General features: G+C 44.8%; 1 protein-coding gene across 1 annotated transcript; it reads right to left on the minus strand.

Moving 5' to 3' along the window:
• Window positions 1-737: 737 nt before the first annotated feature.
• LOC8038273 (protein DGCR6) lies at window positions 738-22486 on the minus strand. The gene is made up of 4 exons (XM_029984776.2): window positions 22187-22486; window positions 21934-22094; window positions 20979-21157; window positions 738-1057 (listed from the first exon to the last, which is right to left on the minus strand). Exons 1-4 carry the CDS (start codon window positions 22354-22356, stop codon window positions 932-934), a joined length of 636 nt encoding a protein of 211 aa, XP_029840636.1. The 5' UTR covers window positions 22357-22486; the 3' UTR covers window positions 738-931.
• Between the last annotated feature and the right edge of the window lie 8 nt (window positions 22487-22494).

Genomic DNA, 22494 nt, shown 5'->3' on the forward strand with positions numbered 1-22494 from the left:
GTAATTTAAAGGGGAAGTAAAAAGCTTCACGACCGTATACTTCCGAGATACTTACACAAACATTCTTATGTGTTATCATGGCTGAACAACACCGAGTCATTTGCTCGCATCCGACAGACCTGTTTGAAAAGTGCGCGCGCTTGCTGATGAGCATGCATTGGACACAATGGCCGCGTTCGGCGTGAACTCGTCTCGAATCAACGTTACTAGAAACTCAGTTGTCAAACTGCCACAGAGCCTGCTTTGAAAACGTGACTCCGATCCGTACTCGAGAACCGAACTGAAGGCGACCGCAACGCCGCCAATTCTCCCGCAGCGGCCACTCCGGGAACCTCACGGCTGCACGTATTAGTTCCGGTTGAGTCGCGGAAGGGCCGGTGACGCCATCTCGCTGTGCCATTTCGCAGGAGCTGTATAAATCAGCTTTCACGTTTCGACTCGTCGCTAAAGGGTGGCGCTGTTAACGTATTTAGTTTGGTCTGGGTGGACGCGAGCGGTCCGGGTTTCAAGGATGAGTTTCCCAACTGAGTGGTTTAGTAACGTCAGCTCGTATTGAAAACGAATGCTGCGTCGACGTTCGGCAAGGACTCGGATCCATTCACGCACTTGTTGCTTGAGCAACGGCTATGAGAAATGGCGACCACCAATGTTGCTAGACAGACTTTTTGAAAAGGCTCCTACAGAGCTACATACGATGACTGCGCAACAAACTTTCGACCAGTTATTGACAACGTCTATTTACAAGGCGACCAGTTTATTGACAACGTCTATTTACAAGGCGACCAGTTTATTGACATCTATTTACAAGGCGACCAGTTTATTGACGTCTATTTACAAGGCGATAAATACATTATGTCCGGTCCGAAACTTTCCCGGAGGCCCGCTGAATCCTCGGGGTATGATGATTACTGGCGATGATATGACACCCAAATCACGCATGAGCGAGCCTCGTGATGAACTCGAGCAGGCACATCTGAAGGGATATCTCCATGGGACTGTTGGTGACGAAAAATCCGGGCACCCCAGCCTTCTCCAAAGTCACTTGCTGGTCGCTAACCTGAAAAAAAGAAAGAAAGAAGGAGACCGGTGCATTACTTTCCTGGAACGGAGGCCGCGGCATTTTGTTTTTCTATAAACCAATGCCTGTAGATTTTTCACGTATTGTGTACAATTGCGAATTGTACACAATTCGCAATTGAGTACAATTCCCCCCCGCCCGCCCGCCCGCCCGCCCGCCCGCCCGCCCAGAGGTTCGGGCGAGTTGGTTGCTCATAGGCGAATACCCGTGCTAACCGAGCATCTGCTAGTCGGTTAGCAGAGCCGCAGACCAGGCTGGTTTGGGCTGGATTTTGGCTTTCAACGGGTCCGTAAAACATTGAGTCATTCGATCAAGTACGGTTCGTTTATCTGTATATTTTTGATTAAAGGTGTCACCAAACAACTTACACCAAACTTTACAAAAAAAAAAAAAAAAAAAAAAAAAAAGAAAAACCGGAGCGTTTTACGAAAGTGAAACCAAATGTAGGTTGTTAAGAAGCGTTTAGGGAAAGTACACAATTTTTTTCTAGTATGCCTGGTTAATTAGTTAATGAAGACTAATTAGCTATTTTTTAATATTCGTTTAAAGGGAAAAATTGGAAAGTCGTAGAACGCATTAAAAACACCCACTTAAGGCGTTTACTACATGATACACTTCGAGCGCTCCTTTTAATTAGCCTAATATATATATATATATATATATATATATATATATATATATATATATATATATATATATATATATATATATATATATATATATATATAGAGCGCTGCAAGCGCGTCCGAGAGCGCTTGCAGCGCTCTCGGACGCGCTCTGAAGGAACGGGCGCGCTGTCTGAGACAGGGCTTTGCGGCAACGGGTGCTCGCGGCTTATCTTCGGGGGCAACCCCAACACGAAGTCCTACTCGGACCGCGCGCCCGTGATAAGGTGGACTTCGATCCTTCAGAGGACGTCTGAGCGCTGAAAAGCGCGATGCGCGGACGCGTTGTCACGTCGTCTTCTTTATATTTCGCGGGCTCTCTTTTTAGGTGAACTAAAAAAAGCGAGGTAAATGTATCATGTAGGAAACACCTTAACCGGGTGGGTACTCCCGAGGTTTTTTCATTGTCTCCGATTTGCTTGAAATTTCGCTAAACTAACCAAGAAGCACCGCTAAAATAGTATTCCAAATATTACGTCAAAAGAATTCTTTTTCGCGAAGTTATTGAATTTACAGTTTTGGTCTTCACCATGTTTTTCAATCTGAAAGTCTCTACTGGCAACAATGAAAAAGTGACGTCAGTGGAAGGCAGGGGTTCACTCTTTGGACTGTAGAATTTGTTTCCAACTGATTCGAAGTAGTTTCATGGCGTCAAATGAATGCTTTAGAAGCTCGCACCAGTACCGGCGCTCCAGCACGGAACAAATGATTGGCATATTCTATTTTTAGACTGCTTGCTCGACTGGCAAGCCTGCCTGCCACTGACGTCACGGCACTAAAAAGTGCGCGTATATTTGAATGTTGGTTTTTGCATAATTTTCATTTGCCGATTTCACAATACCTATTATGAATTTCACGATACTAAAGAGCATATCGGAAAGGCTGAGAGCCGGGGAGTTAGAAAATATAGTTTGCTGAGGTAGCTAAAAAAATCGGTAGAGTACCCCCTTTAAAGCGCTCTACAACTTTCCAATTCACACCTCGGCTCTGCAACAAATAATAATTAAAATAAACTAATTGGTCTTAATTAACTAAATATCCAGGCGGACTAAAAAATATAGTGCACTTCCCACAACACCTCTTAACAACATGAACAATATACAGTCGGTTTCACCCTCGCAGAGCGCTCCGTCTTTTTGCAAAGTTCGGCGAAAGTTATCCGGGACACGGTACGCTTATGGTCAAGAGGTCCAACGAGTCAAAAGGTCCAACGAGTCAAGAGGTCCAATAGCCACGTGACAGCCGAGTCAAGAGGTCCAACGAGTCAAAAGGTCCAATTTGAGTGAATAGGCCCAACGCGTCAAGAGGTCCAACGAGTCAAAAGGTCCAATTTGTGTCAAGAGGTTCAACGCGTCAAAAGGCCCATCGAGTCAAGAGGTCCAACACGTCAGAGGTCCAACGCGTCAAGAGGTCCATCGAGCCTTATTTTTATCTTCTCTGTTTATAATGATAATGCTATTAATGACTGCTTGCGACGGTTACTGACTGTTTGACCTATTTGAATTATTTTGGAGAATACAAGTACTACATAGCCATTGGAAACAAGTAGACAGATACTATTTGCCACAATGTATATGTATTTGAGTGTTAAATAATGGATAGTGCCTGGCGACATATTTTGGACTTGTAGAACTTAATATCTGTATTCCAGTCTCTCTGTTCTAGGACTCGTTTATCGCTTATGGTCTCAATGTCCAACGAGACTGAATGTCCAACGAGCCTGAATGTCCAATCGGTCACGTGACAGGCGAGACGGAATGTCCAACGAGACGAAAGGTCCAATCGAGACGGAATGTCCATCGAGTCTGAATGTCCAACTTGTCTGAATATCCAACGGATATAGAATGAACCTTGCAAAGAATTTAGAAGACATTCCTTTGTAGAATTGTAGGATTACTGATAGTTACGGCGGTGAGAAATGCGTTCGATGAAATGGGGAACCGGACATTTCGGTGCGGAGATATCGGTACGCGATCATTTCGGTATGTGGTCGCTTCGGCACCGGGATTTTCAGTACCGGGATTTTTGATGCACGGCTGTTTTGGTGTGCCGCTGAGCTTGTCCCACTGAAGTTGCCTCTGTGAAGTCCCCAAAATGAAATTAAAATTACGCTCGTGTATTTTGTAGACTTCATAAAACCTCAAAAACAATGCATTTATTGTTCGTTATATATATGTAAATTTAAAGATGATTTCTATAATTAAAAAAAAAAAAAAGACGTTTAAAAGGTCACACATGCTACAAGATCAAAGACCGAACTCGTTGACCCTTGACAATCTCTCACGCGTTTGATATTAGGAGGGTCGTTCCTCTGGAGCGGAAACAAATGTGGGGTCCTAGGGAGTTCTGAGAATCGTTAATCGTGCTTATCCTCAGCCACAGTTTTTCCGTATTGTACGAGTTGCTGTATTTTTTTTTTATTCGTGTCCCTAGTCCCGCAAAGATGATGTCCCTCGCATGGGAGAAAAACGCCTGATTGAATTTTTAGTATTATCATTATTGTTATGTGAAGTCGGTGTAGTATGTGTAATTACACTTAATTGTAGTTTTTGTTTTCTTCTTTTTTACAAAACGAACGTGAAAGTTTTAGACATTTCTGATTGGACTTCTCGGTCCCCAGAAACAAAAATTCGATCCTCATATCAAAATCAGTGATAGAATAGAACGTTCCTTTCATTAAGCCTTTGTGCAGGTAATGTCCTCAAGTGGTGAGCTTTTGTCCGGTGATTGTCCGGAGGATTCGGCACAGTGACGCTTATCGCGACGATTAGTTTAGCAGGCTTCGGCCACCAAACACTTGCTGTCGCAGTGAACCATGTATTAAGCAACAAGTAGGCAAGATTAATAATTAATACAATACTTTTTTAGGATTGGCTTCCGTTGTTTCTGCCTTTTCTGGTCACGTGGCATGCAGCAATCGCACCGATACGCGCCCAGGTAGCATACGAAGGCTGCGATCGGATTTCAACTGGTTCTAACTCTGTCACAGAGCCGCTGCGACAGTGCGGCCGTGATTTATTCATATGCGCACATTACAAGTGCACATATGACCACGGTATCAGGAAGTCAGCCCCTTGCTCGGTCTTCCCAAATTCCATAATGCTAGAGTTGCGAGTGAACATATTCACGAAGAACCCGACTTTTATAGTTTTGAATAACCCGGGTACGATTCACTATCGGACCCTTGCCAATTCTGAGAGCTGCATTTGTCATCCTCTCTTTTTTTGGAAAGGTGGCAGTGGCGTACCAACTTGTTTTTGAGTGGGGGGGCAAACCAGACCCTCTCCCCCCCCCCCCCCCCCCCCCCAAATCGAAAATTCGGCGCAACTTTTGTCCAACTTTTCTAAAGATTTGGCAATGATTTGGCAAAATTACAACGTTACCAGACTTAACATTGATATTTTGTTTTTTCTCACGAAAAAAATTTTGCTTCTTCTTCTTAAAATAAATACAACTTGTAGTGCCTATTGAAAGAGTTATGACTAAATAAGGTGATATTCTAGAAGATAATTGTATCGATGTCGCTTTTGTGTGTTTACTTGTAATTTTGGTGTATGTTTCCAGAAAGTGGCGTGACAACGAGGTTGGGTAGTAGCCGGCACAGTCACGAATCACACTACGAGAGCTTTGATTTTGAGGCTTCATCAGCGCACGCCTGCAAGTGTGTTTACATTGTTAAAATAAAGGCAATCACTGCGTTCTTACTTTCACTGGTAGTCGCCGTTTCGTGCGCGAAAACGGATGCAACGGTTGCTGAGCCTTCACCAGAAGAGATAACAATATTGTAAATATGCATGTTTTTCGATTTGAGTCACTTGACGTCAGCTTTGCATGAAAGTGCGCGTTCCATATTCGCAACGTGCCGTTTTTAACCTTTAAAATTCCGGTTTCTGGTGTTCGGACACACACGGACGTTTAGGAAGATGGGGAGAGTTAGGAATGGTCGGATGTGCAACGTCGACCATGATAGTTCTGTGTTTAACGAATGTTTTTCATCAGTGTTTACTAACGAGTGCTGGACTCCGTCCCCAGTCTCCCTGAAGAGCTTTACGAGCGCATGCATCCTATTAACGTTAACTCCGCCGGTATTATAACATTGATTGATAAACTAAAACTTACTTCGTCCGCTGGAACCGATAACATCAACTCTAAAATTTAAAAGAAACACCAGTGTTATTTCGAGTGAGTATTTAAAACTTATCTTTATTCAGTCCTTATCTCAAAGGTGCCTTCCATCTGACCAAAAGGTGGGAAGGGTAATTCCCAGTCTTTAAACAGGGCAGCCGCTCTTCCGCATCTAATTATCGCCCTAATTCATTGACTTCAATTTCTTGCAAACTACTTGAGCATATCCTCTACTCCAATATCATGAGGCACCTATCATCCCATTTCTTTTCTTTAAACAGCAGCACGGTTTTCAAAAAGGTACACTCTCCGGCAATATGAAAGACCCACTGGGAGCGCGTGGCCGAGGCGGTGGCTGGCGGGGGCGCTGCGAGCCCTCCGGGCAATTCCATTCTGCTTCGAGGGGAGGACGCTCACTCGGGCTCAGATAAAGCGAAACGCGCTTATCAGTTTGTGGCGAGTGCCGAATGAGCGTCCTCCCCTCGAAGCAGAGTGGAACTGCCCGGAGCGCTCGCAGCACCCCCACCAGCCACCGCCTCGGCCACGCGCTCCCAGTGGGTCTTTCATATCGCCGGAGACTGTACTTTCCTGCGAAACACAACTCTGCGACTTCATCCATGACTTGCACACTAACCTTGAACCTTAAAATGAAAAAAAAACTGACGCAGTTTTTTTTTTTTTTTTTTCCAAAGCGTTCGGCCGTGTTTTTTATCAACGCCTTCTTTCTAAGCTGTCATCTTTTTGCCTCGACCAAATAACCGTTTGCATAGATTCGTGACTTTCTTTTTTCCCGTGTACAGGTCACGTCCACGATGATCATGAATCTTCCTTAATAAATGTATCTCCTGGTGTTCCCCTGGGGTTCGTACTTGGGCCCTTACTCTTTTTAATATTTATTAATGACATCCCCATTGGGATTTCTTCAAAAAACCGCTTTTTCGCCGACGACTGCGTCATCCTTAACAAAGTAACTTGTGTGCAAAATAATAACCAGCTTCAGGAAGATCTAGAGAAAATTAACAATTGGTGCAAAGAGTGGATTATGTCATTAAACAAGTATAAACGCAAACTAATCCACTTCACCAAGGCTGGCCGAGGCGGTGGCTGGTGCGGTGGCTGGTGGGGGTGCAAGAAAAAAAAAACTGTCATTTAATTACTTCTTGTACTCCGATCTGATTGAGACCACTACTGTGTATAAATACCTTGGTGTAAGACTACCATCTGACCTTCCCTAAAATAACCACATTGAAGTCATTACTGCCGATTCATCTGGAACTCTTGGACTAAGCAGACGTAACTTAAAAAGGGCTCCACCCTTTGTTCGTAAGCTAACCTTGGACACGTACGTCAGACCAAAAATAGAATATGCTTCAACCATCTGGAATACCCATCGACTGTACCTCATCAATACCCTGTAGAGGCAGTTCAGAACAGAGCTGCTCGCTTCATTTCATCCACTTATGACTTTTTTTTTCAGTGTCTCAGCGCTAAAAACTGAACTAACTATGTCCTCTTTGCAGCTTCGCAGAAAAGTCTCTCAGCTGTGCTTTATTCACACAAAATCTACTACCACATTCCCGACCTCAAAACCACTTTGTTATTACCCCCGGACCGAACATCTTCTCGCCTCAACAACGTCTGCACCATCAAGCACATTTCTGACTCTACTAACGCTTTCAATTGGTCATTCCTTTCTCAAGCCATCAGCCACTGGAACAGTCCCCCATCCTCCATTGTCACCATCTTGGACCCTGCTGATTTCTCCTCTGCAGTAAAACTACACCTTTCTTGGCCCATGTGATGGTGTGCGGGGCTAGGCAGATAGGTGAAAACCCTTACGCAGAGCGCCTGCCGGGCCAGACTTGTACGTAGGTCAACTACTTTACTCAAGTTACTGTAGTTTAGCTACTTTTCTGGGTAGTTTAGTAACTTTTAATTACATTTATATTCTAGTAATTCGTAGTTTACTTTAACTACTTTTCCGAGTGACTTCCACTCACATTACAAATTACTTTCTAATTTTAGTGGTTGTTTTGCCTATCAACACAGAAAAGATGTCGGAAGGTCAGCTGATATTTGCAGAGGGGGAAGCATGCGGAGTAGAAAAGGGGGGGATGGGAAGGAAGAAAGTGATTTAGATAGTCCAAAAAAACCCCAAATTTTAACGAGCCCCCCCACTGCAACAACACTGCTACGAGGCGCGGGGAGCGAACAGACACGACGCAAGAGAGGTCGAGTAACTGTGGGATTAGCTCCGAATAGTGGCGTTTCTTTGTATTCCGAAGCTCAAGGAGACTTGACGCATTTGAAGAAAGGGCTTGTCCCCGCTTCTCTCCAATGTAGGAATTCTTGCCCACTACAGGAGGTGCACACACTGCTCCTTTTACGGTGCAGGCGATAGAACCCCTAACAACGACGCTCACGCCGGATGGGCTGCTCGTGTATCACTCGAAGCGCGTTAACCCACCCCCGCGCCTGCGTTCACGCCGCTTCGCGGTGACGGTGTGCGGCTGTTAATTACAAATCTATTAACCCACCTAGCAACCCCACCCCCCGTACACGCCGCTTTGCGGCGTCCGGTCGGCAACCCAAGCCCCGCTGCCCCCCATGCACTTCCGTAAATAGAGTCGATACGATTTAGTTTAGCGATGTTTCGTCAACGACATTCGTTTTTTTAGTGTTAATGGTAAAAAAGAAATGTAAATATCGCCAAATGCCTCGACAAAACAAAATGTTCGAGAAAAAAAAATAAAAAGAAGTAAGCCGGCCCACATCATAAATAGAACCCGGGTCTGACACGTAGGAGGCAGACATCTCACCACTAAGTTACGCTACCTCTTCGGAAACTCGCATTGCATCCGCTGCCTATGTTGACGGCGGCAGCGTCTATCTCCAAGCAAGCAAGCAAAACTTTATTTTGTGTAAGGGCCTACGTCCTGGTCTGGACGGCCCGTCCGGCCCATGTCTCGCGGATGGATTCCGTTAGGTTACCGTGTAGCCTTGTTCGTGGGGCAAGGCTCCACAAACCAGCCAATCCGGCGTGCGTGAGCACCGTTGCTAGGTTTTGTATCGCCTGCGCGTTAAAAATATGCCCGCGCGGGTCGGGGGGCAGTGCCCTTGGTATTCCTTGGGCGCCGCCGGCCTGTGTCTGCTCTGCCCAGTGGTGGCCGTTTCAGGGGGGGCAAAACGCATGCCTTGCCCCCCCACTCTGAGAACTGGGGGGGCAAGTGCCCCCCTTGCCCCCCCGGTTGGTACGCCCATGAAAGGTGGTCTCATTGTTGACCCCCACTGTCACCGGCAATCTACAGACCCAACTCTAATCAACTCTTTTGGACAGTTCGACACACGAGCACTTTTGCCCCATTCTTCATTCTGCGAATCGGCTAGGGCGAATTGCCCTATTCGACAAATTGTCCTTCTTCCAGTTGTCCAGAGACCAATGAAATTTCGACGAAGTGAGCGGATTCGTGGTACAATACGTTTCCCCTACAAGAATAGAAACCCACGTGGAACGATCTATTGTTATATTCACACATGATGTAGGCCAGAGCCGTTTATACTGAGAGAGTTTGGCCTTCTTAAGGAGATTTTGGCAGTCTGACAACCACAGCAGCGTAGTCTGACAACCGGGGGATGACTACTTCCGTCCGCCATATTGTGGATCTGACTCATAGGAACTCTACGCGATTTCACAGGAATGAACAAGACAAAGAAGTAACGCCATATTGTGTTATCGCGAAATCCGCTGGTTCTAGCGGCCAACAAGCTCCGCCCATCGGCCAAACTCTCTCAGTATAAACGGCTCTGATGTAGGCTATTAGTACATCCGGGTGTGAACCTTCTGCTGCACGCCGAGATAGCTGCGTTCGCCTCCTTTATCAGCAGTCAAGCTCCCACCTACCAAGACGTCATGAACTACCTCGACAGAATGGCGAGCTTTGGAGTGCTTCCAGAAGCCAGTTAAAGGGCAACTCCGGCCAAAACTCAAAATGAATTAAATTACTGGTATAGCTTTAGTGACACAAAATACGACCCCAGCCAAAATTTCACGTCCGTGGGACGCCGCATTCTCAACTAATGCCGATAATAAAAACGCGACCCGCCGCGAGCCGCTGCTCCTTAGCGGGCGGCCAGCGGGTTGCCGATCGCTAAAGCAACATTGGGCCATGATGTCAACATCGTCCTCTTTTTTTTCTCCGTTCCGGACGAGCGCATGGCGCAGCCGTCGCGCGCGCTTCTTTGTGCCGCTACCACCGCTACTTCGGCTTGTAATTGCGTGTTTAGCCGTTGCTTTTACCTGTAGCCCGTGTAGCTTCGGTATAGCTTTTTGTTTATTTGCTTGTGAGGACTCCTAGACCCGTTTTAGCGAGCAACTCGGTGCGCCCAAGACTGCGCATCTGTTCCTCGAAAGATGCCGAGTACAACTTAAAGCGCTGTGGGCTGCTCAAACAAGCCGCTGCGCAACCCGGAGGTGCTTTTTCACAAGTTTCCAACGGATCGGAAATTGGAGAAGGTGTGGGTGAACGCTGTTCGACGAGTGGACTTTGAAAAGCCTTGGACGTCGACCCCCAGATCGAAGCTCTGCTCCGATCATATTTCGCCGGAGAGTTACGAACGAAATCTACAGGTGTTGGTTGCTTGTGGCTTGTCAGCGAAGGCGTCGAGGCTTAAAAAGGATGCCGTGCCGTCGCTCTTTGCCCATCGTACATGTACAGAAAAGGTAAACATGATAAAAGTATCCTGATCAATAAATAAAACAGTCAATGTCAAGTGCAGTGTTGAAGATTGAGCATTCACGCTCCATTGAATGTCTGTTGAATGGGGAATGGTGGGCATGTAGAGTACAACCACTAACTAGCTCCAAACACTGAAGTTTGTAATGAAAACGAAAACAATGTTCTGCTTTGCGTCACTGCTTGTTTACTACGCAATCTCGTGCGTAGCATTCAGGCCCGTAACGACTATAGTGAACAGCCGGCGCGTGAAGCTCATGCGATATAAACATTCGCCTCCCAATCGTTCGAACCCGTTACGCAGCAGTATTAATTAACATTGCGCTTGTGAATACCACAAGGGACTTTAAAGAAATCGCGAAAGTTCGGATTTGTAAGTTAGGACTCCTAATTTGCCCGAGTTCGGCTGGAGGTAAATATAATATTTAAAAATGCAAAAAAAAAAAAAAAAAAACACTTGCTTTAGACAAAAGTTACGAAGGAAATTTAAAATCCTATGTATTCTAATAAAAAAAATTGTTGTGGGTGGGGGTGGGAATGCGGAAGGGAAAGAAAGCGTTCTCACCTTGCTAACGTTCTCTGTTTTCCTTTATCACCCACAAGCACTTTTGCTAGCTTTGAGAAGAAAATGACTGCCCAAAGAACTTTCTTTTTTAAGTGCGGCAAGTTTTTTTTTTTTTTTTTATTTGTACAAAGATTCACTACTTGGACGAACTTATGTGGTGAATTAGTGTCGTAGCTTACAAATTCGGCCTTTACGCGCATGAGGAAAAAATAACGAAAAAACAGACGTCTACAGCTTGACACACGTCTGTGCGGTTGTCGCGGAAAGCGCCGGAGAGCCTCAAACCTTCGTATCTGGGACTGACCCGCCGCGCGAAAGCGCCAGCACTGTACGTCACTCGCAGCGCGGCGTAGAGCAACGCCGCTCCGTCCACGGAGCCCCGATGACAATTTAGGCCTAGCGACGAGTGCGGGAGACCGCACGCACGCCGACAGCTGCCGAGTACGGCACCGAACGAGTTCACTCGTTTTCCAGTTGCTAGCTTTTGGGTATACAAGCAACGAGTACGGCACGGCATAGCGCACGCGCGGCGGCGGCCGCCGAGTACGCCACCGAACGAGTTGACGGGTTTTCCAGTCGCTAGCTTTTGGGTATACGCACTAACTCTTGCTACATATGCTGGATAACTACCACGTATACAGAATTAAAAAAAAAGATCAGCTTACCTTCTATCTTTAGACGGCTAGCGCAACAAAGGTAGGTGCCGCTAGCACTGCGTACTCGCTGAACGAGAACGATCTTGGCGTCACGTCCACATAACGGCTGATTTCCAGTGTTGCCGGAACCTCGAGCGGCTAGTTTCGGTTTCGTCGGCCGCGCCCCAAACAAAACTTTGAGACGTCGATATTTTTAAAACTACGCACAATAACGAGAAAAAAATTACACCTTGCAATTCAGGGGCGTTAACTGCACTAAAAACAGCCATAATCCCAAAATCGAAAGTATGGACCGGAGTTGCCCTTTAAATTGCATGGGCTTCTGAAAACCACTATGCATGTCACATGCAAAAAAAAAAAGAAAAAAAGTTGCGTACTGCGTGATACTAATACTATCGCTTTACTCACTGACATACAAACCCATTGGCAGGGAATGCATGCGTATGTAAACTACTGACGACTGCAGTGTACAGTGAGTAGTTGTCTGTTTTCTTCTAGTCTGATTTTTATTCATTTATTTATGTATTTATTTTATGTGTGCCAGTAATGCACACAATAAGAGGATTTTAGTGTAGCAGCCCGCTGGACGCCAGGTCCCGCATACAAGCATACCAGTGCTTTTGCGGGCCTGCATATGTATTATGTTTATGATGTGAATAAAATTTATTATTATTATTATACAGAGATAATCGAACAAAAATAAAAATTTGTCAAATTCACACAATTGTTCTGCATTTACTCAGGAATTGTCGGGTCACACCCCCCACCTCCCCCATGCATTTATAGATGCGTTAGACGTAGATTTTATATTTAAAAAAAAATATCTCTATATATATTTTTTTTTTTTTTTGTGGGAAAATACGCTTGTGCAAACTCTTGATGCCTCGCACCCACGGCTCCCAAAGCTCCTTTTAAAAAAATTAATATTGACTCTGCGCATAGTCAGTGGCGCTGGCGGGCGGTCATGTGTTTACAATGCGGGTCTCCGTATGTAGCTCATATATGTAAATCGAAATGGGCAGGGATGAGGACTGAACTAGCAATTCCTGGGATCTGAAGCCCGGCTTTCATAGACGTCCCCCAATTGCGATGCACTAGAACACCCGGACATTGCATCCCTATCCTATATTTCAAATTGGCTGACCTATGTCATCGGAACATTCCAAACATTTGAACTGTTAATATCAAAGGAGCGTTTGGCATCGTACAATCGACACCTTTAAACGATTGGTACATAGCTGCGCATCGGCATTTAGTTAACTAACCATCAAGCCTTCCTATAGATGAAATTATATTTGAGTCTGCTCTGTTTCTTTGTCGGTCCGTCAACGTCGGCTTTTGTGACACAACATTTTAGTATAATGAAACTACAGCAACGCCTGCAGGAACGAGGACTAAATATACACACAAGTTTGTACATTTAAGAAGGAAAATTATTCTAGCACGTGACAGGCGAGACGGAATGTCCAACGTGCCTGAATGTTCAACGAGACGAAAGATCCAACCGAGACGGAATATACAACGAGCCCGAATGTCCATCGAGACGAAAGATCCAACCGAGACGAAATGTCCAACGAGCCTGAATGTCCATCGAGACGAAAGATCCAACCGAGACGGAATATCCAACGAGCCTGAATGTCCAACGTGCCTGAATATCCATTATTGGATCTTCCTTCTCGTTGGACATTCAGGCTCGCTGGACATTCCGTCTCGTAATCCTCATTTATGCCATTTCTACGGAAGCGTCTCTCAAAATCCCAAGATATAAAATACAAATGTACCTCGTGACCTATCTGGTCATGTGACCAAACCAAAAAAAAAAAAAGGAAAGATCCGTGGTCACGTGACCTCCCTGGTTACGTGAGCACGAAACCATCCCCTGCCTGGTTTCGAACCTAGGCCCTCTTGATCGCGCAAGCGCTATTCGTTGCGGAAACACAACTCGGGAACAGGTAGTGCTCGCGCATTCTCACATCGTAAGAGCTAGCTTAGGTGCCCTCATAGTTGTTTTTTTTCCCTCTTTTTTGCCTGCACTTATTTCACACCCCTTGCCTGTACATAATATTTCACACCAAAAGATGCAACGAGTCAAGCTATCCAATATTGGACCTCTTGAAGCGTTGGACCTCTTGACACATCGAGGCACGAGTCAAGAGATCCAATATGGGTCAAGAGGTCCAACGCATCAAGAGATCCACGGCGAGTCGAGAGGTCCGACGCGTCAGGAGGTTCAACGCGTCAAGAGGTCCAATATTGGACCTCTTGACTCGTTGGACCTCTTGACGCGTCGGACCCCTTGACTCAGAATAGACACGGTACACCCTACAGGGTGTCTCACGCAGGTATGACAAAAATTACTAAAATTAGTGTATTCGAGGTAAAAGGATAATTTTCTAAAGAACGCAATACTCGTGGTGGCGGACGTCATAAAGTGTGCGATACTTACTAATTAGTTCGCTAATTAATTAGAAATGACTAACTTCTCAATTAGTCAAAAATAGACACAGTTCCAATTAGAAACTTGCTGAGCGCCAGAGAAACTTTGAGCGCGTGAAGAGCGTAGTAGTGCGCTAAAGTTACCACTCGTGGAGCAGGTGCAAGGCTGGGGCCCTCGAGACGGAAGAATCGCGCGGGCGCCTTACCGCAACCGCTAGCCTTGTACACCTGCTCCACGAGTGGTAACTTTAGAGCACTACTACGCTTCTCACGCGCTCCAAGTTCCTCTGAAAATTACCGATTTAGTGGTTCTCGATGACGCTCAGCAAGTTTTTAATTGGACATGTGTTCCAATTAGAAACTTGGATTAATTAGTAATTTTCATATAATTAGCGAACTAATTAGTATGTCTCGCACATTTTGCGATGTCCGCCACCACGAATAATACGGTCCCGAGGAAATCATCTTTTTACCAGGAATACACGAATCGTAGCAATTTTCGTCACTCATGACGCTTTCAAGCAGCCGCTGCGCATATGCGCCGCCCTAACCGACCTTCAGTTGCTGTTTCCTCTTATTCCGTTTACTTCACTTCGTCATTATCATGCCGGTTTTAGATTCTACTGTGTCTCCTTCTGCCCAGCATTGGCCTTTGCGGAGGTTCGTCAACCCCCGTTTCACTGGCTCGGTATCTTGTCGGTAAGACAAGAGAAGGCTAGCAATAACGGCTCTAATCTGGCGCGTATATTTTTTTTTTTATTCGAGTACTTGATTTTTATGGCGTCAGCGATTGCAAGTGGCAACGAAGCGCATAAGCAAAATGACGTACGCACGTAACCGCTGTCGTCACGGAAAATGGCCGCGGCGACGAAACAAAGCCCGTCGATTCTTAGGGGGCCCGAAGACTCCGAACCACCGCACAATAGCGGAACTAACCGACAACGCTACCGCGGGAGGTGCAAATCTACATCCACATAAGATGGTGATGGAATGGACTTACACATCCACATAAGATGGTGATGGAGTAGACTTCGTAAAGTTTCTAGCATTCCAACTATGGCGGTGCCTTGTCCGTTATTGAGCAGGGATCCCACAGATTCCAACATAGAGAACACTTTCGTAATCGGTGACATGCTTGCAAATTGATAATTTTTCTTGGAACGGACTCTCAATACACTGACTCTCGTCAGTTTAGCGAGTGTCTATTCCATTGTTGGCCATATGATTGTGGTCAGTGGCGTCTGAACAGGGGGGAAAGGAAGCAAATAGCTCAGCACTTCCATCACTGCTAAGAGAAAACTATTTCCTATAGATGCAGAATTCCTACTGCTCAACTACGAGGTATTCAATAAAACGGCTTACGGCGTTCAATGAAATGGCATTCAATGAAATATGGCGCTTGATGAAACGGCTTCCAGGAAACAGCATTCAATAAAACGGCGTTCGATGAAATATGTCTATCCAAATGCGAACACATCAAGCCTCAAGGGGCTTTAGGGTGAAGCACGCACGAAGGAACCCGTGGTGAATCTTTGAGCCAAAGCCAGTCCCGTCCCAGGAAACATTTGTGGTCTTTCCTTTCTAGCGTATTTTAGGACAATGTTTTTGCATATCTGCTCATCCGGACATGGTGAAAACTTGGATGACTCATCTTCACCACAGGTAGCAATCAATCAAACAAACCAAGAGATAATCAATCAATTCGTCATAAAATCAACATGTCTCGGAGGATCAGAACTGGTGTCACTCCTCTAATGCAAGGTTTCCAATATGTCATCCATCTTTAAGAAATTCTGTCAACCAGAGCGTGAATAATAATAATAAAAGAAAAAAAAAAAAAAAAACGGCTTAAATAATTGCACAATTACGATAGACCCTTTTTAAAAAGCCCGTGCCAACACCTGTCTGCCAATGCTTGATCACATACTCTGAGCATGTATTGGACACGAGGGCTGCGTCAGCCTTCAGTGTGAGCTCGACTCAGCTCGTAATGAAAACGAGCGCAGCGTTAGCGTTCGGCGAGGACTCGGATCCAATCACAAGCGTCATGTCCAAGCAATGGCGACCGCCAATGTTGCTCGATGGGCTTTTGAAAGGGGTCTATTGCCAAAATATTGTGATCTTCTCGGGTATAAGGTCAATAATACTACGGATGCCATGAACCTGCCCATGTTTGAGTTCGACCAAGTTCGACTTTTTCAAAATTTCAACATGATGTTTGACAAAAGTTACTTTTTTAAGCATGCGTGACAATTAGAAAAAACAGTTGATTTCACCTGGTGGAGGAAAAGTGTAATATTTGTTGGGTGTATGGCATCACTGGTTCACATTACCAACTAACAAAAGCATTAAAAGAACATATTTTCGCATTTATATGGTGTAAACATTGGTGACCATTTTATAAGATATAAGGTAAACTACTCTCTCAATTATTTGTTTTCCAAAATTCGAAATATTTGTGTAGAAGCCGGGCAACACTGTCCACAAGTCGAACTTTTTCTAATTTTAGTGAAAGCTCGAAGGTTACCAGTAAAACCTTCAGGTTCGACAAAAGTTTGCGACACCCCCTAGTCAATACAAGTTCCAAGGGCAAGACTAGTGAGAAGGTCTCAGAGTAATAGCTGGAATACTGGATCAAGTCTGAATTTGTGCTCTGACCTGCTCAGAGTGAACACTTTCACTAACTGTACCTCAGTGAAAAAGCATATAGGCCGAAAACTCGCTTGGCAGATATGTACACCCATGAGCATGTGTCTTGTACGGTTGACAGGGTTCCCAACAAACCTACTACTTGTCCAAATCTTCTCATGAAGAGAAAACAGTAAACAGTGAGAAAAAATTTTGCGATGTGGCTTTGGGGTTGTTTGTTTGCTTGTTTATTTTATTCTTGAAACAATTGTCAGGGGGGGCTGAGACAAAAGGCGAATTAAATCACCTACGTGCCAGCCCCTGTTGCAACACTCAGCAGCAAAACACGAAATTATGGGAAAAAAATAAATATAAAACCATTTCGCACCACAAAACAAGAATTACATTTTTCTCACAAAGGAAAACAATTTACAACAAAACTTACTAGGTATATGCACTGAAAAAGTTGAAGTAACCCACGAGATGCTTTTTTTTAAATAAAACATGGAAGGGATTTCTTGGGCCAACTCATGTACTCACTGCTGTGTGTTTAAAATGTCTTATCTGAGAGGACAATTTTTGGTTGTAAATAGTTGATCCATTGTTTTCACTATTGCCTCCTTTTTTGTATGCTGGCAGAAATCGAATTATCTCCTGCATAAGAGTACATAATCTTGATGATACTATGACGTTCCAACGATGCATCGGGCCAGTGAAGTGGCTATTTCCAATTTCTGAATACATATATGAAACTGGAAGGAAGTGAAGCTTTTCAGTTTTTCACCCCTTATTTTCTCTAGTAATGCCTTAAATGAAAGAAATAATGTGAGTTAGTTATTACTGACTGCAGGGCTGTTTCCTCGTCCCTCATTCGGTACTTCAGCGGCTCTATAAGTTCTCTTTGTAACATATATCCTGCTTCCTTTTTTATGACCCTGATTAAATTGATTATCTTAAATTGGCCCTGCAATCATAATTAGGCGTCTACCTTTTTTTGCGGTTTCCACGTCTCTTGGGGTTTGGGCAAGCCAGCGGGCACGAAGAGAGTAACTAAACATCAGTGCGTCATATTTTAACCGGAGGACTCGGAAACCTCCTTCACGTACGAGGGCGACCCACGGTGCCGAAAGCGCGCAAAATGTGAAGTCTTTGGTTCTGGGCTTACTACTGGTCAGAGCCGCTAAAAGCTTCTTTTCAGTCGAAATACAAAATATAAGTAGCGCGAACAGTTTAAATTATTTATAAAGGTAGTTTTTGTTCAGTATTTTAGATCAGAAAAGAAACAAATGCAGTTTATAAAGTATGACAACAAGAAATGACCCGTCAACATACCCGCCACCATGCGGTGGAAAAGGCGACGCATACTAGAAAGGCGTGGTGGGATCAGGCACCGACGAGCGGTGAGTGTAGAAAAGTCCCGGATGTTTGCGGCGGCGCTGCGGCCGTATACGGGCTCGAAGATCCGACTGGTTCCGAGCGTTCCGAAGGCCTTCAGCGAGAAGGTTTGGCTTGCGGTTTGGCGGTATGGCAGCGCGAAGTAGCTCCAATTCAGAACTGAAGTTTACCCCTTGTTTGCTCTCGTTTGTGGCCTATAAAGTGTCATGCCAAATTAGTGTTTAATCGTGCAGCAAATGCAATGAAAGCCGCCCTGGCTGCCCGCTTCATACAGCCTACCCAGAACATGCTTTAGTGGTGCCCTCTCGAGCTGTCGACACGAAGTGTGGCAGCCGTGAGCACTCACTGAGCTCACGGCTGCCGCACTCCCCCCTCCTCTAGTTCCCCCCCCTTTCAGCCCCACCTCTACCCCTCCTCCTCTAGTTCACGGCCACTCAAGTGACCAAGGACGCCATGAAGGAGGTTATTTTTTGCTTGTTTTTGTAAGTTCAATTCGCCTATGACTTCTAAAATAAAGCGAAATTCGAGAAAAGAAAAGTTTCATTAGGTTACTACGTTCGGTGAAAATTAAGAATGAGTAAAAAAGACCTTGCAGGGCCCCTTTAAAGGTTAACCTTGCTCAAGAACCCGAGATGAAAGAGAAATTTGAACCTCATGAGTGCTTTCGTTTTATTGCAAAAGCAGATACCTCTTTTTACTATTCACAAGTGTGAAGAGTTCGTAATAAACACTAACTACTCAAAGCACAATCAAAAAAAGAACAAGCTTAGTGAAGCCGACAGTTCAGAGTGATGCACTAAATAGGGGGTGGGTTTAGTTTGGCCCCTCATCATCGACTGTACGCCACATCATGCCCTATGCACTAAATGAGCTAGACACAACTGCTCTGGTAAGACACTATTTAAAGGGACAATAACAACGATCTGGAAGTTCAGCTTCAACGATTGAAATAGATGCCAGGTGTCTTCCAGTTAAGGTTGACAAAGTTTTAGCCCAAAGTTACACTTCTGCGTCGCACAAATTAATTTAGAAAGTCTAGCAATAATCACGTCCAAACCGATGACAAAAACACTCGAGACTGCAAAAAAATCCAGCTTTTGGGTCACGTGCACTTCAGCGGCTCTATAAGTTCTCTTTGTAACATATATCCTGCTTCCCCAAGTTTAATAACAACGAAATTTATATACTTTTGGCAGAAAGGTTGACTGCAATAATGAAATACTATTTTAGTCTGCTGACGTGTGGACTCTAATAGCCGAGCGCTTTTCACTCGTGAATATTGGGCGTGGACTGATTCGAAAAATGTTTAGTGTCGCAACGTGTATATATATGGGTGATTTCATCTCAAATCGGGCAAGCTAAAAAAGTCTAATTTTTAATTTTCACGAAAAAAATATATGTTTTGGGGGCATTTTTCAAATGAAGGAGGGCGCAAACCGCATGTTCTCCCGATTTCTTGATCTCGAGGTACGAGCCGTAGAAACCGCAGTGGCAGAAACTAGTGTTTTTGCCTCCCGTCGCAGGTCGCGTGTTTGACACCCTCTGCTGGCGCTAGTGTTTTGTCTATACCATTTTAACTTTTCCTCCTTGTTTAATAGGCTTGAGATGAAAACATCTACATAAATATTTTTTTTTTTCTTGAGAAAATAAAAAATGGGACAACATTGTTTTGTTTGTTTTGTCGCACCATTCTTAGTTCGGCGCACAAAGGGAGCTGCAGAAACTGTTCCAGGCTGACGCGCTGCGGCCTCCGGTACTGCCCTCAGGGCCCATGTCAAAAAGCTTCTGTCAGACCTCGTCTAACACGCCCCAGTCTTACCTGCACATCCATCCAGCCCTTCATCCTGTGAGACCTTTCTGCGCCTGTGGTGTGCTGAAGTGTTGTGCGCGAATATACGGGAACGAAGACATTGATAAATGCCCCTGGGTGAGCCCCAAACCCTGCCGCTTTCACGCCTGCTCGAGCAGGACCAAATTTGTGTCATGTCTTGGGATAGTAAAGCTGATGGCATCCGCTATAAGCCTGTCACGGTGTTTTGAGTCACTTGGTACATAACAGTGACACACAACGATTATAGTTCCTGAAAATGCAATAGCTCTGCTCGCAATGCGATTGGCAATAAATGATGTAAACAAAAAACTATCCAAGTAGTTGCGCTTGACTGCGTTGCGTCGACAAACAGCTACGAGTCACCGGGTTATCCATGCTTTGTGTGAAGCGTGGAAACTAGTGTTGTGGCAACCAATTGAAGGGGTAGCTTGGTAAGCGGCATAAGAAGCGCAAATGTCCGGGTTACTCGCTGTCGCAAGGCGGTACAACACTCTCAAACAACAAGGCGCCGCTACAGCTCACCGTGCCATCTACGCTCATGACCACTAAATACTACCAAAACCGAAAGTTCACTGTTGACGTCACATTCAATTTGAGAGAGGTTGTATGGTGGGAAAACCAAACGTCAGTTTCGGTTTCGTTAATTTATTATACACAAAATAATAACCTTCACAGAACTGTATAAAAATATTGTGCATATTGCAAGGTCCCTGAAAAGTCAAAAAAACATCTTTTTCAAGTTCAAAATCGTTCTTATGTCCTTGTTTATGATGTCCTTTAAGAAGAGACCAAGGAAACCGCTTTTTTTATCTATTGTTTTTCTGGAACAAATATCAGTCGAGAGTAATGTGAAAGCCTGTACTCACGCATTGGTCGAGCTTGGTGATGATCTTCATATCGATTCTGTTGATCTCCTCTTGGTGGCCTTTCTCCAATGCCTCTCGCTCCTTCTGCTGTGCCAGGGCGATGAGCGTGGGGCTCTGACCCGCCGAGATGAGTAGCTCCTTCTGCTCTTTCTGCCTTCGTGCCAGCTCCTGTACATTTTCTAAATAAAGAGACGCACAGTCCTTTGTCGGTCAAGGGTCGCACATGTCCCATCGCAAGACGTAAGAGCTTGGATTTTTCTATCTGATCCTTGGTTACAATGCACTCAATATCTTTTTTTATTTCTTTTACCGTCATATTGGCGCTTGATCATCAGGGGTGTGGAGATGAGCTGGTAGTGATTTATTGCCCTGAAACAAAGGTCTGTCTAGGCATCCTTTTTTTTTCTGTCCCCTTTTTTTCATTTACAGTGCAATTTACTTATAACAATAATAAGTAAACCCAAAAACTCAATTGTTATAACCGATTATCGTTGTATATGAATTAGAAACTGATAGTTTCTAGTCTAGAAACTGGTTGTTATAAGTGGTACATCCTTATACGTGGTATCGTTATAAGTGGATTGCACTGTACCATACCCCAGTTTCAGGCTATTTACCACCGTGGTTAACTTCCACTAGCTCACCCGCACTACTCTCATTATTTATTTTGTTATGCCGATTTTGTGTTTATTTACCGCATAGCCTCAGGCTCAAGAAAATCGAAATCATACTGTTTAAAACACTTTCTTTTTTCATGTAACAGTCTGAAAGACTCTTGCTCGCATGATGGTGAGCAAACAAATCTGTTTATGCTTCGTGTCATTCGAAGGAAGAACTGATGGTCAATCGTTTCAACGGCAAAGTGAAGAGGGGGGGTAAACAATCCGACCACAAAAAGTCAACGAACGCAAAGTATTCCCCAGCCCCCTCGACTGTCCACTGAAACGCCACAAACCTCGCTGAGTGTTTAGAACCGCCTTTCGGGTCTCGAAGAGTGATTTTTCGTCCATCAGTTGAATGTCTTTCAGACCACGCACGATCTCGTAGACGGTGCCGTCCAACAGCGAGTTGGCTAAACTCGAGAGCAGCTCGTAAGGCAGCCTCTGTTGGTAGCTCCTGGAAAACAAAAACAAACCGTGATAAGCGGGGATTCGAGTGTGCCCAATAGCACCATGGGTCAAAGATAGAAGATGCCGATTGACGCCTACTGTGGAAGTTCGCCAGACATGAGCTGAAGTTCGCGAAACAGGGCATAGTGTCGCTGTTGGAGATGCTCCTTCTGAGCAAGGTCTTGCGTGCTCGTGCCAGCGAATGCCAGTCCTGATGTGGAGCTTCCAGCTGATGGCAATAGGCTCCCATGAGTTAAATAATGCGCCATTCTTTTTTCTTTCTTTTTTCTCGGAAGAACCACAGCACAATGATTTTGAGGCAACGTTCTCACACACCCAATCCACCCAACGCAATCAACGCAATCACTTGCCACAAAAACTCAAATGACAAAATGGCTGTCAAATGG

Source organism: Ixodes scapularis, unplaced genomic scaffold (genome assembly GCF_016920785.2).
Source record: "Ixodes scapularis isolate PalLabHiFi unplaced genomic scaffold, ASM1692078v2 PGA_scaffold2__306_contigs__length_199485367, whole genome shotgun sequence".
Taxonomy (NCBI): Eukaryota; Metazoa; Arthropoda; class Arachnida; order Ixodida; family Ixodidae; genus Ixodes; species Ixodes scapularis.